We start from the raw sequence: 17,332 nt of genomic DNA on the forward strand, positions 1-17,332 counted from the left end.
GTGCCAGCAGGGAGATGGTAGGATGGGAATAAAGCACTGCCTGAGAAACAGGACAAAACGAGAAATTAAAAAAAAAATCACAGAACAGGAAATTACAAGGTTGGATTATTTTATTTAAAACCCTACAGAAGCACTTCCATTTCTCGCAGTTACTAGTAAATTCTCTTCTGCAAGTGCTGATTCTCAAAGGCACAAAATGGCTACCAAGCTCTGATGCATTGGAGAGGCAGGCAGATCTTCTCAAAGCCCAAGCACCCAGATCTGAAGTTGTATGCTACTTGCTTGCAGAAAAAGAGATACCTACGTACCTATGGTTTTGTGGAGGTAGGATTCCTTTGGTCCTGTAAGTCAGGGTGGAGGAGGAAACATCTTTAGTGCAGCTCTGCAAACACATGAAGTCTTAAGGTCGCAATTCCTCAAGATTACTCTTCAGTTGAGGTTGGTGTCCCTTCATCTTATGGCTGAGTCACAGGAGCCAAGAAAGTGGCATGTCTGCAACCACAGGGGTCCTCTTCAAAAGGAGAACAAACTGTCTTCCTGCATCAGGCTGGGTGATCTTGACTGTGTTTTGGGTAAGATGGCACCACCTTGAGCTCTGTTTGACCTGATTTTCAAGTGCAAGTGTGCTGTGATTTCTGGTTTGTCTCCTGTCCCCCTCAATTTGCAGAGAAAAATCTTCCCTACAATGAGGCTTGGAGACAGTAAACAAGAACAACATTTTGAAATGCTGATCCTCACTCTTGGAGGCACAGTGGTGAGAGGAGGAAGCACTCCTTGCAGGGGAGTCATTTGGTCAGCAGGGAGAATTCTTGACTGCAATCACATCGTCCAGCAGGCGTAAATAAGAGCAATCAGCAACGCCATGGCCACCGCAAGGGCAGCATTCTTGCGATTTTCCTTGCGAAGCGCACTCAGTTCTTTCTCTGGGAAACAAACAAAAGCCTTGCCTGTGAAGGTTCATCATGTTGCAGCCACATCCACTTTCAAAACTCTCTTAAAAGCACAAAGCTACCTTGGCCATGGGCAACATTTTGGGAGCAGTATGCAAAGCTGCCAATTATAGGATGTGCCAAACAGGAAGTAAACTAGCGGGAACCCTTTCATTTGCTAACTCCCATCCTGACACTTGTGCTTGGGAATACTTCAGTGCCAGACCAGTTTCTGTTTGCAAATGACATTGCTGTAGGCCTCTACTAAGGACAGAGTTTGTCATTAGAATAATTGTTTGTTCCCTAAAAGAATGAAGGAGACAGAGGGCTAAGAGCTATTTCTAATATCTTCTAGAGGTAACAGCCTGGTAGCTTTTTCTAGCGTTAAAATTTACTTAAATACAATTGTGGCTGCCTTTGAATGTTGCAGAATGTGGGTTTCCTTGTGCTTCAGAAGGATGAGTGTGGAACAGGTCTGAGCGTAGACACTCATTCTGTTGGGGTCTGAAGCTTTTTAGAGACAGGTTGCTATTCCTTGCCCTGGTTTACAGAACCACCGCAGACACACAGAGATGAAAGGAAGTGGCTACTGCAAGTATGGAGCCTTGCGATCTCCATTTCATTTCTGTTTCCTTTACAAAAGATGAGAACTCCAGTCTGGCTAGTTTGGTTCCACAAAACTTTGCTGGGTGGCACAGGCAAGCAGTGAGGCCTACAGCACTAAACACTGCATGGTCGAACAGCAGTAACTGTTTGGCAGGGCAAGGTTGGGTGGGGCCTGTCTCCAGAGTCGGACTGCTTTTGCTGCTGAGTTCATCTGCAGTAACTGCACAAGTTACTGCCTCTACAGTTTGCACAAGCAGCCTCCAGCAGTTCCTAAACTGGTATTGTTATCAAAAGAGACTCTTAGCTGTTCTTTCTGCCCCCAGTCTTCATGTAATGCAAGCGTTCTCATGCAACTGCAGAGCAACCTGCTTAAATCTGCAAGGCCCCAGAGGAGGTGACACAGGCAGGAGGTCACATAACCTCACACACAGCAGTGCCAGCCTGAAGTGATGGAGCAATGCCATCGTCAGCAGCTGCAGTTCATGACCTCAAGTGTGTCAGTTGGAATAAGTAAAGATTTAATCAGAGGCCATAGCAGTGATCTAAAAAGACTCTGTGCACATGCACTGTGTGTTCTGTTCCAGAAGGAGCAGCCATCACCATTAGGTGAGGCTGTTGCTGCTGTCTGAGCTGCTGTCAGACTACTTTGCTGCCAGTGCTAGCTGACTGCTGGCTGGTGAAAGAGTGGCAGTGATGTGTAGAGTCTTCTGCTGTCTCTAGTGGTAGCTCCTCAGGGAACAGCTTTCAATCTATTTAAAGTAATGGCTACTCTTCTGGAAACAGTCCTTTAACAGGAGTTATAATTAAAAAGTTGCTGGCTTTCCACTCTCCAGGCCTTAAAGTACTGTCAAGCAGGTAACACACTGATCAACACTAGGAGTCTGAAGATGTGCAAAGCAGCATTCCTGGTGGAATGGACATGCTGTCAAGTTGTGGTAGATCGGAGTGACTCTCATTTTAATTGTCTACAGCAGGACTTGCAGCAAGGAAAGACCCTGGCTCTCTAGAACTGCAGGGAGCACATCAGTGTGAATCCCTATGGTCCTGTGCTGAGTGGCCCCAGAAACTGATGCAATAAGAACCTTCCCCAAGGAAGGTATACTTTGCAACACTCCTGAAAGCACTTGCCAGCTTGCTTAGCAAGCTTCTATTAAAAAAAAAAAAAGGAAAAAAAATTAAAAAGGGGAGGAAGAAATGTTAAAAGCTACTCAAGCTGATCTGTTAGCTATGATTATCTAAAGACTAGTAATTTGGGGTATGCGAAAGGGACATTTTCCCCCCCTTCATTAGCTGATGCTTATTTTTTTTCCCCTATGGTAGCACAGCTCAAGCAGGAGGATACAGACTCATAATATGCTGACTACATTTCCCTGAGTCTAGCTCCCTTTGGCTGAACTTAAATTCAAAGGCAGAAGTCAGAGGTGGCAGGAGCTTGAAGACAAAGCTAAGCTGCAGCACTGATCCCATCCAGCCCAGAGGGACCATTTTTAATGAAGCTCTTACCATAGTTGTCAGCTTTGGTCATTAGTAAGTTTCTCTCTCTCTCCAGTGACTTTCTGTAATGAGAAGAGGAGTTCATTACCTGCGAGGCACAACACAGCCTATTTCTTTGCTTACATGATGGAAGAGAGACTGTCCCACTGCTGGGGATATCTGCTCACAGAATGAGCCCCTCACCCTTCACTGTGGAGTGATGACAGTTTAGAAACACCCAGTTGCGCAAGAGAAGCGATGCAGCATTTTAGATTATTTTTGCCTTCCCTGAAACTGCTTCCTGTCTCTTCTTTCAGGACAGTGTCAGTGTTCCTGAAGCAGCTACAAAGGGGTCTGTGTGTCAGAGAGCCCCTACTCTAGTTCCCCCAGGTGGGGTAGGAAGTTCTGACATAGGGCAGGGTCCCCAAGTGCTCTCTGCAGAATCCTGCACCTCCAGCACACTGGCATGGTGCTGCAACAGTAATTCTCACTGATAGAAGCCGGGATCCCTGTGTTGGGAGGTATCCAATTTACACAAATTGGTAAACTCAAGGAAACAAGCTGAATCCAAGCTCAGTAGCAACCAGTTAAGCAACCTGTTATTATGCTGAAAACTCATGATAATAACAGGCCAACCCAGCCCTTGTCTTAAACTGCACAAGATGATTAATTAATACACAGTTTAAAATATAAATGCAAAACAAAATTCCTGAAAGCAGCAGCATTTCCATTCTGGCAGTGCAGACACAGTCACTCCTTTCAGACTATGAACATCAATACACATGCACTAACAAATTATCTCCTGGTTCAGAGAAGGCAGTAAGTGTAACAGAGTTTGTTGTTCCCCTTGGGGCAGAGCAAGAACTTGGAGGAGAAAAGAAATCCAAATCTATTTGTACAGCTAGTTAAGTAAGGGATGGCAAGAAAGCAAACTACAGCAGAGCAGCAGGAGAGGAAAGGGTTCTTAAATACAGCTGGGGAAAGGCAAGGGGGAGAGTAGCCAGGAGGAAGGGAGAAGACATTTACCAACATGACTGAGCTGCTACTTAGAAACTTGCCTTGTGAAGAGAGTCAAGGGAAGAAGCTTTGAGAATGAGACATGAAGAAACCATGACAACTGAACTTCAAAGTGGGAAAGCAGAGCTCTCCTTTGTGTACTGTGCACCGAATCAATAATTTTCGTCACAGTATGTACCTTCCTTCAGGGTTTTTCAAATGGTCTGGAATAGGGCAACTGAAGTTCTGTTTCTATCTCCATACAAGCTGTAAAATTCAGAAAAGGCCCCAGGAATCTCTGTTTCTAATTCTTTGCTCTAGGCCCTATATTTCAGAAAGAAACCATCATCTTTTCCATCCTGTCAAGTTATCACAACTGTAGGTTTGGTTGTTGGCCATCTAAGTACCAGATAAAGAATACACACAGTAAACAAGAAGAATTTACGCCTAGAAAAGGACTGATGAGATGAAGAGCTAAAGAGATGAGGGACAGGACCCTGTCTAAATATGGATGGGGATCCAAAACCCCAGTAAAGCAGCAGGGAGGGGAGAGTGCAAATGAGAGTTTAACAAAGAAGTTAAACTGAGGCTGATAAATATCAGGGTATGGAGACATCACCATTGCTAGGATCATTTCTAATGGGTTCTGTTGGACAGCATTGTAGAGCAAACACCAGGATCAACAGAACCACTCCCTGGGTCTATAACTGAGCTTCCTGGCCTTTTTTCCTACGAGCAGAGCAGTAGGATGCTGGTCACAGAGTCACAAAATATTCTGAATTAGAAGGAACCGACAAGGATCATCAAGTCCAACTCTTAAGGGAATGGCCCCTATGGGGATCAAACCCATGCCCCTGGTGTTAACAGCTCCAAGCTCTGACCAACTGAGCTAATCTCAGGTGACTGAAAGAATATCCTCAAACTGAGAGATTTGAGAATCAGCTGGAAGACTTAGAATCTCTTGCTTCACACTCAAGAGAAAGCAGGTTGTGCCTCTGTCTGCTACAAAATCCAGGCCAAAGTCCTTGCTTGAATCCCAGCTCTAGAAGCCAACAGTTGCTACCTCTATGGCAGTGACAGATTTCAGGGGGATTGTCCCTCTTAGCTTTCCCAAGAAAAGCCAGTGTGTCAATGCATCCCTACATCCAGACACACGTGCAACATAGGCACAGGAAATCTCCCTCAGCCCCTTCTGCAGTTGCATCCCAGCTGGTTTGGCCCTCAGTAGTAGCTGCTGCACATCTCCCCTGACTGAACTCATGCAGCTTTGGCAAGGCTTGAGCAACAGCGTGCAGCAAACCTTTGCCAGACTCACAGAGCTGTCTCCTAGCAGGCCAGGAGTCAGATCTGCAAATTAAGTGGCAAGTTTTGGGCACTGCTTGTCTGGTTGTGGTGCAGGTTGGAGTCAGGCTGTTAAGAAGATAAAGCTCTCTCCATATATCACTGAACTTCTCACACAGCAAGTTCCCCAAGTAAGCTCCAAGCTGGGGGAAGAGAGTCTTGTCATGGGGAACCACAGACTCCCATCCTTTCAAGAGCCCTTGCTCAGTACTACAGCAGGGTGACAGGTAGCTGAAGTGCACAGCCACACCTGTAGAAGGAGGTGGTCATCACTACCTTCCTTCAGGGCTGAGCTTCTCCCTGCGCAGCTTAAGATCCACCTCTTCCATGCTCTGTCTGCAGCGTGCCAGCTTCTCCTCCAGTCCATCGATCTGAAAAACATCACACCAGTCACCATCATTTCCTGCCTCAGCTAACACCGATCCATTCCCACGCAGATGAGAAGGGTGGCAGCTCAGCCACTCCACCTTCTTCCTGCCCTAATCAAGGGAGGAGCCCCAGCTCTGTGTAGAGCTCACAGCACAGAAAACCCTTCACCTCCCAGATCAGCCTGTATTATACCCCAGGCAACTATGACATCGTAATGCCAGACACAGCCAAGCCAGCCCTGATGCTGCCAGTTGTGGCTGGCCAGCACCTTTCCGCTAGGATCTGGTCCTGTTCCAGCCTGTTCTAGTTTCTTTGCATGTGGGTCCATAAGCAAAGATGTGATCTAAGGCATCTTGAGGCAATTAAGAAGAAAAAAACCAGACTGGCCTAGGCCAAAGCCTGAGGGACAAGGTCTTGATTTAGCATTGTGAATGGATGCAGAAGTTCATGGGATGTGCCTACGAAGCACCCTCAGCTGTCTGAGGGTGAAAAGGGGGAAAAAGGGGAAAGAAACACTGATGCCTACCATCTTTTACCCAACTAAATCTACAACAGCAACAGTGGTCTGCAGAGTATGCTCAAGAGAGCATTCAACCCTGCCTCCATACCTTCCACTTGCACCAAATTTTGGCAGCAACATGTTCCCATGCAGAAGAACACTGGTCATCTCCTTGTGTCTCCTCATCAAGCATCCTAACAGCTACCCTCCTCCTGTGTCTTCCTGTGGAGGGGAGTAACTGTGGCTAAGCATAGGAGGGGTTGATCTACTTGTGTGCAAAGGGATTGCCCAGGAGGGAATCCTACCGTGGGCAACAGTTCTGGGAATCATTCCTCTCTTCTGCCTGGCAACCAGAGCATAGACATCTTTAGGAAAACTTTTTTTCAAGCTTGCTGCCAGCAGGGAAACAGTGGGACTAATCAGATAATATGAACACAACAGCCTAGCCTGAAAGCAAACAGCCTTGGTGCCCTGAGATGGCAATGACCTCTCTTTTTAGCTACTTAGCGCAACACTCCTGCTGTGCCTGGTTCTCCAGGGAAGGCCAGGGCTGGCTAGATGGAAGGCAGCACAGCCTCTCTGTGGTGGGAGCCTTAACACACTAGAGACTGAGAGGCAGCACAGTCCCAGGAAAAGTACTGAGGTGGAATAAGCTGCCTGGACATAAGCGGCTCTAAGGTGGCTCAGAGCACAAACACTCCCATAAACAGTGATAAGGGAAACAAAATCAAAGGTAGTGATCCCTAATTATTGTTGCTTTGGGGATCAGCTCTGTCCAGAGCTCATTAGCAATTCACACCTTCTGCTCAGGAAAGGCAGGCAAGCATCATAAATAAGCAGGACGTGAGAAGAGGCTTGACGCAAAACGGGGAACAAAACAGACCATAAAAAGAAGTTTAGCCAGTCAGCTGAATAGTCTCACTGCAAGGAGCACAGCAGAGCTGGGCAGCAGGACACATATAACAAGGCTCAAGTAAGTCTTTTATTTACCAGATAGCAATTTCAAAGTCCTGTGTTATTAGGCAACTCTGCTAGGGCTGCTGAGATGCCAAGCTCCCCAGAGGCACCTGCACAGCTTCCCCTGAGCCCAAGGGGAGCACCAAAGCACATCACCTGATCCAGAGCACATGGAACGGCACTTCTGTGTTTGGCAATGCTTGGGTTTGCCTGGATGGGGAAATGGATATTTTTGAATCATGTTAGCTGAAAATGCATTTGGTCAGGGCAAAGATAACTGTTCTCCTCCATCTCCAGCTGTGCCAGTTAGGAATGTTAATTCCAGCTGCTCATCAGTATGTCATCCACTACAGGTCAGTCAGCATGATGCTTCAGGGCCAAGTAAGGGCTTTGCCCAGGTCAACTCTGACCACAGTTATCAGCAAGTTAATTTAATGGCAGAGTGCAGCAGAGTAGAGGTGGGGTGTCCATCCAGTCCAGTTTAAGAACTACCATCACCTTCACCAGCTCCTACCATTTAAAAATGACTGTCTCTGCTCCCTTAGATATCGGAAACCCTCACATGCACACACAGCAAGGGATGCTCCAGTATGTGTTATTTGGCTACTCCTTAGCCAGTAAACTTATTACAATGCACCATGCCTTCCTGGGAAATACATTTAAAAATAATGTTAAATAATAACAATTTAATGAGAGCTTTAGTCAGCTGCCAATCCCACCACTAAATTAATCCATGCCACTGCACTCCTCTCCTCCAGAACTGCTCCTCCTGGGCAGTCTGCAGTTGCTCTCACTAGGACATTCTCTGCTCATACTTCCCTCATTTCATGAGACTCAACAAGAGGATACTCCACCCAACTCTGTCAACGCTTTTACTTTCTGCTGACTAAAAATCTCCAGATTCCACATAATACTTTAAAAGTTTCAACTGGTGTTACTGCTCTTAAATCAAAACCAAAGTTTGGGTCCCCTGCTGGAGAGCAATAATTTGCTAATAAACCACATGCCCTAGAACTGCACCATCAGCTTTGCTGAGCTGAGGGCACAAGGGACAGAAAATAATCAGAAAAAAAAAAGAAGGAAGGAGAAACAGACTGCTGAATGAACAAAATACTTTTCCTTCAGAATCTCTCTATTTCTGCTCTTCCAGCTAGTCTAGGGAATTAGGGGTTGTAAGAAAGGACAGAGTGAGGATTCACAGATGTTATCCATTCACCATGCCTCAGTTTCCCCACTCATAAACTGGGACAATACCATCTGCCTCCTGAAGGTAGCTCATTTGCACTAGAAGCCTCAGACAATGCCGCTACCTCACTTGGGATTTGGGATCAGTTCCTGCAAGCCAGAAGTCTCTCGGCAGCTCAGTCATCCAAATAATTCTTCACTGCAGGACAAAGGAAAGGCAGAAATAGAAAATAAGCACAGGGAAAAATCAGACTAATGCCTGGGATTTACTGATTACTCTCTGGGCTGCTCAGGAAACTCCCAGGGGAGCATAGTCTGTAAAACGGTAGCACAAGAAAATCTGTTGAGCTTTGGCATAATTCCCTATGCAGCTCTCCAGGAGAGCAATCCTAAAAGCAGGGGCTCACCTGAGCTAGCTGTGGATGGAAAGCTTTCCCTCCTACTAACTAATACAGGAGAAGGTTAGTTGGGGTACGTACCTAGGCATACTGGAAGCCCACAGGAAAAGAAAGAGCCAAGCTCGCTTAGCTGACCCATCCCTGCACTTCACACCGCCTTATCATTTTAGTGGCAAGCTCAGCACAGTGTCTCATAAGTTGCAACGACGAAGCCTTCCTCCCTATAGCTCTCCTTTCCATGAAGGGAATCCTCTGGGACAGAGCTGAAATGCAGCACTCAGAAAGCTCACATGACAACTCATCGCGGTTCACAGCCGGTAGCAGGGACACAGGACTTCACTCACAGCAACATCTGTAAGTAGTGCCAGTTAAAAGAGGTGAGTGAAATGGGTGCTTCACATCCAGGCAGCAGCTCAGAGCGTGCAGAGCTGCCCTTCTGAAGCTCATCATTAGACACTCCACAAAGTCAGGTCCCAGCAGCTTTGGATGCACACAGAGATCTAAGACCAGATGCCTCCTTTGCTCCACAGGTATGACAAGGCATTGGGCTATTTTTGTTGAATTCTGGCAATACTCGCTCACAATCTGGAAACCTTTTTAAGCCAGAGGGACCTGGAATGGATTTCAATCCAAAGTGACTTATATGCTGATTACAAATATCATTTGCGGGGACCATCTTGGGCAGGGAGCCCAAAATGGCTCACATAAAGGCAAAGAGAGAAGAGAAAAAGAAGCAGCTTTGCTTACAGAGTTGAGCTGGATCCCATTTAATACATTTTGTAATGAATTAATAAAATCTTTCTTTCCAGCAGAAAGGCTAAAAGCGCTTTTCAAGAACTGGCATCCACCCTCTGCTTTTATGAATTCCCTAATTAAGATACTGGCAAAGAGCCATATCACACATACGTTGACATCCAACAGCATTAGGTAATGAGGTTTTCATCTTGTGACCCTCATAAAACAGATCAAAGCCAACTGAAGAGGTAGGGGCAAATGCAAAAACCCTTGTCTGAGCAGTCTTTACATGCCTTATCACCTGCCAGCATACTTGAGCCATTCTTTTCACAGAAGACTTAACGGTTCCTTCATCCACAAATTTGGCTGGATTATTATCAGTCCAGCAGAAACAAGTTTTGTTTAAATTCAAGTGCTAACTTGCAGTTCATGTACACACTTCCATTTTCTCCACGCTCCTGGAATCATTTTGCATGCTGGCAAATAATTTCACACATGTTCTACCCACAGTGTGCTTGGAAATATTTATCAGACAAGCTACTACACAGCAGAGGATGATCCTCCAGCAAACTCTAAGATAAATTTTGCAGAACAACCCTCTGCATTGCTAAAGGAGAAAAGGCTGGATCCTACCTGCATCTCTTCCTTCAGCCTTGGAGAGACTATCCCACAAGCATATCCTGCCTCAGCTCAGACCAGTGCTTTTTGAAAAATTCTGTAAGAACAGCTTTACTGAGTAAAAACTATGTTGGCCTTTTCCCTATTCTTTATGCTCTTCCATAGATAGTCATTAGAAACTGCCTTGTCAGAAGGAGCAATACACAAAGTAACAATACTTTCTCTAAACACACACCTGACATTTTACAGCTTTGGCACTGTCTGAGTGCACTGTCTTTGCATTTAATGCACTGTACTGCTTCCGTTATTTTTTTTTTCAGTTGTTGTCTGACCCACAAGTATATTTTTAAGGGTTACAACATCCTCTGAAAGGTAGTTTCACAGCACAGCCACAGGTTATGGGAAGAACCCCTTCTGTTTGTTCTGAGCTAGTCAGCTGCTTGTTTCATTTGACAGCCCTAATTTTTTATTGACAGTGAAGGTTCATTCTTTGTTTAAAGTTACAAATCGCATGCAGAGGATATAGACCTATATTGGGTCCCCTTGCAGTTGTGTTTTCAAGCTTAAAAGGACCTGGAATGCTTGGCAGAATCTTGCATAAAAGTTTTCCACACCTTTGATCATCCTTGTCACTCTCTTAAGTTCTTTCCATTTTCATTATTTTGCTACAAAATGGACCAGTCTCCTCAGTTTCATTTGCCTGACGAGTTTCCTCAAGAGAGTTCTGTGCAGCTCAGCATTGTCAGTAGGGCTGCCTGTTGAAAGACTAGAGAGCTATAGGAAAGAAGTGAGGTGAGTTTAAACCACCACAACATTATGGAGACGCATTTATATCGGTTTAAACCAGATCATATTAATTACACCTGCAATTTGTAAGTGCAAGCCAATGTGATAGGAAAATTGCATTCATTTAGCATCATGACTTCAGTTAAACAAGCATGACTCTGCTTAGATGAGGCCTTTCAAAACTATCATGTATAATGTCATATTAAGACTCATTTGGAAAGTTTTCTGTACAATCATAACAGCTCAGAAGGTAATACGGAATAGAATAAAAGTTTAAATTATGAAATCAATATCTTGGTTGTCATGCATTCTGATACCTGAAACACAGCTCTCTTCCTCTGGCTTAAAGGGATTTTGTTTTCTTCCTCCCTAACTGCTATTCAGTACCTTTGTCATCACTGCAAGTGGAAAGAATTTTATCTTTTAGCAGTATCTTTGCACTGAGAGGTTTTCACCTGTAACACACCAAAAAAGAGTAGTTCTACAGTCCTTTCAAAACTAGTGTGTTCCATCATGACAACTTCTAAAAAAACCCCCCAAAACCTAAACCAACTACAAGTCCCCAGACACTTTGCAAGAATTTTCTCTGGCAGCTAAAATCAGTCTCTTTTCATTCTGTGACCAAGAGATCCCTGACAGGCTCAACCTTTTTACCATCTCTCTTTTTGTAAGGTAGACCCTACTACTTCAACTCCCCTTGTCTACCATATCTCAAACAACAACCACCAAAAAAGCATTTCAACTCCCTGCTAGGCTCACCAAAGGGAAGCTTGGACAGTCAGCACACTCTCCTCTGGACTCCCTTTGGTGGTTATATTTGGGCTAGAGTGTCTAGAAACATCTGTGTCTCTAATGAAAGCCTAACCAATGAAACAGACAAGAAAACTACTATAAACTGAATTCCCAATCATATGACATAGTAGGATGAGAGGGAATCTCAACAGCATTCTCAAAGGTGGGTGCCAAGAGGATGGTGCCAGCCTCCTTTCAGTGGTGCCTAGCGACAGGAGGACGAGCAATGGCCATAAACTGAAGCTCAAGAAGTTCCCCCTCAACATCATGAAGAACTTCTTTACATTGAGGGTGGCAGAACACTGGACCAGGCTGCCCAGGGAAGTTTGGTTCTCCCTCTCTGGAGACATTCAAAACCCACCTGGACACGTTCCTGTATAACCTGCTGTAAGTAACCCTGCCTTGGCAGGGGGATTGGACTGGATGATCTCCAGAGGTCCCTTCCAACCCTACCGATTCTGTGACATTCGCCTTTAGGTTAATGGCTGATGACACAAACACTACAAGCCCCAAATCCTTTACCTGGCCTTTCTACTCCGGTTATTTTGGTCTGCTATGCATAATCTCACCCGAAAGGCTTCAGGACAGAAAGGTGACCAGTGAAGTTCACTGGTTCATCGATTCTGCCCCATCTCAGCCATTTGGGATGAGCTTTCATGCCTTTGCTGTCCCCAAAGTATCCACAACCCTCAGATTTGAACTACAGGCTCTCCACTGCCTCCTCGGAGTCACTGTTCAGCGCAGGAGCCAGAACCACGTATGCTTCAGAGAGACCTTAATAACACGACTCAGACTGTTAACACAAATGTAAACCTTCAACAAAGCTTACCAGCAGCCCTCCTGCCGCTCAGCAGATTACAGAATCATGGAATCACAGAATGGGTCAGAGTGGAAGGGACCACCGTGCATCATCTGGTCCAACGTAAGGCCATCCTAGAGCACATGGCACAGGACTGCATCCAGACAGTTCCTGAGTATCTCCGGTGAGGGAGACAAAACACCCAAGTGCAACAATAAAAAGGCATTTTTACAAGGGAGCCGTGTTATTAAAAAACAGCCTTTCCCCCTCCTCCTCGCTGTGATTTACAGGCCCCTCACGTGCTGGTTCACCACCGGGCTCCTCACAAGAAGCAGAAGGAGCTGCCCGTGTCCCGCACACGGCTGACTCCCACCGCCGCAAGGCCCACACCGCGCTGGGGCCGCAGAGGCGGGCACAGCCCCACCGCCCCTCACGGCACTGGCTCCAGGGCTCGGCGGGAGCAGGGATACCAAGCGCCATCGCTCACGGCCCGGCGGTGAGGACGAGGACGGTGCTCCGTGCTCGGTGCTCCCGCTCCCGACCCGGCCGGGCCCCCGCCCCCCCTCACCTCCCGGGCCACGCTCGGCCCCGCGCGCCGCCTGCCCATGGTCCGGCCTGGCCCGGCCGCGCATGCGCACGCCTCGGTGATGGGCCGCGCTGGGCGGGGAGGGGAGCGAGCGCCATCTTGGTGGGGGCGCTGCTGCCCAGGCCCTCCGTCGGAGCCGCTGGGCCTGGCCCTGGGATCCCTCTTGGCGTGGTCTGGACACAACTGGGAGCGAGTGGCAACCGGAGCGGTGCCTCCTGCGTTGTGTCGGTGCTGCCCGGAGGCTGCTGTGCCCGTTCCAGTGGTGATGGATGAGGGATGGTTGGAGGAGGTTGAGCAGGCCGGAAAGCTGAGGTGGGACCTGTTGGTCCTGCCTCGTCCTGCCTCTCCACCCCTCAGAAACCCCTGCTCCCTCGGGCGGGGGGTCTGTAGGGTACTATCTGTCCTGTCTGTCCCAGAGGGCAGATCCGAACTGATCATCTGGTTTTCCCCCAAAGGGAGTCAGTGCAGTCCAGCTCCTGGCCTGCACTGGGCAGGACACTCCAGCCCAGCTCTTGTATTGCTGGGGGTCGGGGCTCACCTAGAAAGAAGGCAATTTTGGAAACACCAGGCAGACCCAGCACAGCTGCTTTGCTGCATGTTAGGATCACTGAGAATTTTTTTCTGGACATCAGGAGGAATTTTTTCATGGAACGGGTTGCTAAACATTGGAACGGGCTGCCCAGGGAAATGATGGAGTCACCCTCTCTGGAGGTATTTAAGGAAAGACTGAATGTGGCATTTAGTGCCAAGTTCTAGTTGACATGGTGGTGATCAGTCACGGGTTGGACTCGATAATCTCAGAGGTCTTTTCCAACCGAAATAATTCTGTGATTCTGTGATTAAGGCTGTCCTTGGGACTTCCTACTCAAACATCAGCTTTATGTTAAAGCAGCTGAGGAAAAGTGGGCTTTGTGATCTACCAGCAGACAGCACTTTGTGCATGCTAGCCAGTTCATTGCAAGATGCTTATCACAATGTTACATATGCATGGAAGCTCTTGTTCTGTCCCAAGAAAGCTTTTTATGAAACACTGCTATCTGGTATTTAAAAAAGAAACAACCAACCAACCCGAAAAAAACAGCCAGCCAAGAACTACTGAAATGCATTTGTCTTCAGGGTAGGAAATGATTGCTACATGACAAAGAACAGCAGATCTATTTGCTGACCAAAAAATAGAAGGCTGGGCAGCAGCAGCATTTATTAGACACACAGACTGAATTTTCATTTTGACTAAATAGCCTCTGCTGACTGAAATTTTGCTAGGATGGCAGGAGTGCAGATGCCTGTCATAGAAAGAGTGATATTACTGATACCTAATTAGTGTGTTTCATTTTTCTTTCAAACAACAGCCCCCTACATTTTTACTACGTGAGGTAGTATGTGTTGGTAACAGCATCAATCTCATTTTATGTCTGGAGAAAATGAGGGACAGCTGTACTGTTTTCTGCTTCCCGGTCTGGTACTTGACTCCATGATACAGAGCCTATACTGCTGAACCTAAAGGAGCCAGAACTCCCACCTCCAAGGTGAGACACAGATAACTGCTTTCCAAGCAGAAGCAGCTCAGTCAGAAGGCTGTAAAGAAGCTGAGGAGGACCCACCCAGCAGCTCCGGAAAAGCACAGCGTCAGGGGGAGGGAGAAAATGAAAAAGAGTGAGAATGTTATTTTTTCCCCTCTTAGACAGAAGACTTGCTTAGGGAGTGTAAATACAATCTAAAAATGCATACAGGTTTGAAGAAAGCCATCTGTTATGGTTTGCAATGGGCTGAAATAGCCATCAGTTCAGCAGAAAGCATTTTCTCCTTTACAAATGTGAATATTGATTCAGGGCAGGACTGTCAATTCTCACATGTACACTTCTCCTCAGAGACAAACATACACCATTTTCCAGGCAAACGACTGTGACCTTTGTTGTTACATCTTTTGGGAAGACTGAAAAGGGGAACTGGTTCCTCTCTCACCAAGAAGCCACCATTCCCACTGTTGCAAGCAGCAATTTTCAATTCTCATGTTACTCCTCCTGGCACTCCTAAATCCATCAAGCTGGTAACTTCATTATGCCTGTTATGTGGTCTTGGGTCTCCTGGTTCTGCCCTCAGCTGACACCTTGTCTTCATTCTTCCCTGTGTTGTATCTTAATTTCCTTTGTAATGTCATTCAGGTCATCTGCATGCTAATGCAAGAAAGAACAACTGTTCTTTTTCCTCAGCAAACTTGTAATATTTTCCTTCTTGAAACCTGAGGAAAAGAGATGGAAGTTTTTCGCATGCAATGTCATCAGCTTCTGTATTTTAGAATAACCACAGACATGAGTATGAATTTGAAGTACTCCATATCAAGCTGACTTGATGGCTGCTGACTGGCCATGCACATATCTAAGCTGGAAATCAGAAGTTTCTAGCTGTGAGAGCAATCATATTATGGAACACATCTCCTGCCAGAGGGGTAAGAGGAAAAGAGTGGAATAGTTTTTAGTAATCTCTTGAATGGGATAGTCTAACAGAAAGCCTGTAAGAGGAAGGTGTAGGATGTGATGACATACAGGTGAACACCAAATAACATATCCAGTACTGAGATTGGATTAAAGTCCTGGTAAGATTGCTCAGGGTCTCTGATTAGGCTGTCCCTGCACTGGGGGTCACATCCCTGCAGCCAAAATGAGTGATGAAGTGATGTTAGAAACTAAAAATACACAAGTGTCAGTCTGAAAGGAAAATTCAGAAGACACTCCACCTACATGCCCAGAGGCAGGATGGGGTGCCCTGATGCCACCCAAGCAGATGTTTGCCTTATCTGTGCTTAAGGAGTGCCAGGGATGCTGCCACCTCCTACCTGCTACACTGCTCATTGACTGATGGTTGGGAAGGTTTCTCTCCTCTTTGTAACCAAACTGAGCTTGTTGCATCTTGACCCATTCTCAGCACACATGGGGAGGAATTGATCCACATCTTCTAACAACCTTATGTATTTGAGGTTCATCATCATATTCCCTCTTTTCTTCCTGCTAGACTAAATCCTCTCAACCCTATATGTTTTGCACCTATTATATACCATTTGTTACCTTTCTGCAGTCCAAACCTAGACTAATCCTCTTTAACTTGGGGGTATGGAGAAAGAAAAAATTACCCCCTGTGCAAGACCGATATGTTGTTGTCTTAAACATTGTCAAAATCATAGAAAGACTTTTTGTCAAACTGCAAGGAAAAAACTGCCTGTCTGCGACCACCGAAACGCCCTCCCCTCCCAAAACCACCCCCCCCCATATGCTTCCTGACTGTAATTTAGACTGTGATGGGAACTTGAGATAAGATTATTGTCTAATTATTTCAGGTCTAAGAAGAAGTAAACAAGGCTGAGTGAGTGGAGGAGGAGAAGGGTTTTGGGCGTGTGATAACGAAATCTCTCCACACAAAACACGACTAACTCCCCCCTCCAGGAAGGCCACATACACACAGGACATTCACGTGAGAGGAACTGAGAAGGGGTCATAAACCATCAAAGACCCTCAAAGTGCCGTCCAGACTCATTCCTGAGGCCTTCTACCACCGAAGGACTGCACTGTGATCCAAGTGATGCAATTAATCCAGAGTCTGTCTCAAGAGACTGTAAAGCTTGCCCAGGGGAGGTGCCTGGGCATCTCCTGAACGTATATTAATCCACTGGACTCTGTGTTTTGCGGGACCCTCACCACCAAGAAGACCAGAAGAACCAGACCGGCAAGATGCCACTGGGTTCCACAGAGTGGTGATGCATTTTCTATTTAATCTCCATCACTCTCTTTCTTCCCTCCCCCCACCCCTTTTTTCCTATTTCTTTCTGTCTCTCTCTCTGCCTCACATTTACTGTTGAATAAAATCCATACTATTGACTTCGGCATATAGTCTTGTTTGCACCTTAATTTGGGCAAAGGCATTTCTAATAATTTTAATATCTGGATCATGACACCCCCTTTGTCTTATAGGCAGTGTGCCCTAGTAATACAGCCTAGAAGGAAATTTGCCTTTTAATGCAATACCTTCTCAATGGCAATTCATAATCAGTTCATGGTCCTGTAACTCCTCAATGCATTTCCTCAGTGCTGAGGTCTAGGCACTTTTTTTCTTTACTGGTGCATTTAATTTCTTCCCCTTCTCAGTTCAGTATTTTCACTAGTTCTATGAAATTTTAGATTGCTGATTGTGAGCTATTTCTCCAATTTTTTTTTCCTGTCGTGCCTTCAGTCTTGCCTGCTCTTCCAGACTTGGGGCCAACTATGCATTTTA

The 17,332-nt window shown here is 46.1% G+C and overlaps 1 protein-coding gene and 1 long non-coding RNA gene across 9 annotated transcripts; one reads left to right on the forward strand and one right to left on the reverse strand.

Moving 5' to 3' along the window:
* Positions 1–92: 92 nt before the first annotated feature.
* On the reverse strand, positions 93–13,147 carry CCDC167 (coiled-coil domain containing 167). Of its 7 annotated transcripts, none has more exons than XM_039389447.1 (6): positions 13,052–13,069; positions 10,721–10,880; positions 8,486–9,105; positions 5,622–5,716; positions 3,039–3,091; positions 93–923 (listed from the first exon to the last, which is right to left on the reverse strand). In XM_039389447.1, the coding sequence occupies exons 3-6, from the start codon at positions 8,537–8,539 to the stop codon at positions 820–822; spliced, it is 306 nt and encodes a 101-aa protein (XP_039245381.1). In that variant the 5' UTR covers positions 8,540–9,105; positions 10,721–10,880; positions 13,052–13,069; the 3' UTR covers positions 93–819. The 7 variants fall into 7 exon arrangements, 6 of the variants coding, with proteins under 6 accessions (XP_039245381.1, XP_039245378.1, XP_039245380.1 ...); XM_039389444.1 differs by lacking the exon at positions 13,052–13,069 and adding an exon at positions 12,514–13,001 and having other exon boundaries at positions 10,721–11,290; XM_039389446.1 differs by lacking the exon at positions 13,052–13,069 and adding an exon at positions 11,210–12,507.
* On the forward strand, positions 12,823–16,946 carry LOC113995193. 2 transcript variants are annotated; one of them, XR_005566516.1, is made up of 2 exons: positions 12,823–12,979; positions 14,419–16,946. It is a non-coding gene; the product is annotated as an uncharacterized LOC113995193 (long non-coding RNA). The 2 variants fall into 2 exon arrangements; XR_005566515.1 differs by lacking the exon at positions 12,823–12,979 and adding an exon at positions 13,128–13,381.
* Positions 16,947–17,332: the final 386 nt, after the last annotated feature.

Source organism: Pipra filicauda, unplaced genomic scaffold (assembly GCF_003945595.2).
Source record: "Pipra filicauda isolate LSUMZ 115617 unplaced genomic scaffold, ASM394559v2 scaffold72_size3293161_pilon, whole genome shotgun sequence".
Lineage (NCBI taxonomy): Eukaryota > Metazoa > Chordata > Aves > Passeriformes > Pipridae > Pipra > Pipra filicauda.

What these genes read in the sequence shown, in the direction of transcription:
- CCDC167 (XM_039389447.1), bottom strand. Translation starts at nt 8,539, where the DNA reads ATGACTGAGCTGCCGAGAGACTTCTGGCTTGCAGGAACTGATCCCAAA. An exon ending in GAACTGATCCCAAATCCCAA is followed by an intron (nt 5,717 to 8,485) that starts GTGAGGTAGCGG and finishes GATGTTTTTCAG; the next exon opens with ATCGATGGACTGGAGGAGAA. An exon ending in GACCAAAGCTGACAACTATG is followed by an intron (nt 924 to 3,038) that starts GTAAGAGCTTCA and finishes TTTGTTTCCCAG; the next exon opens with AGAAAGAACTGAGTGCGCTT.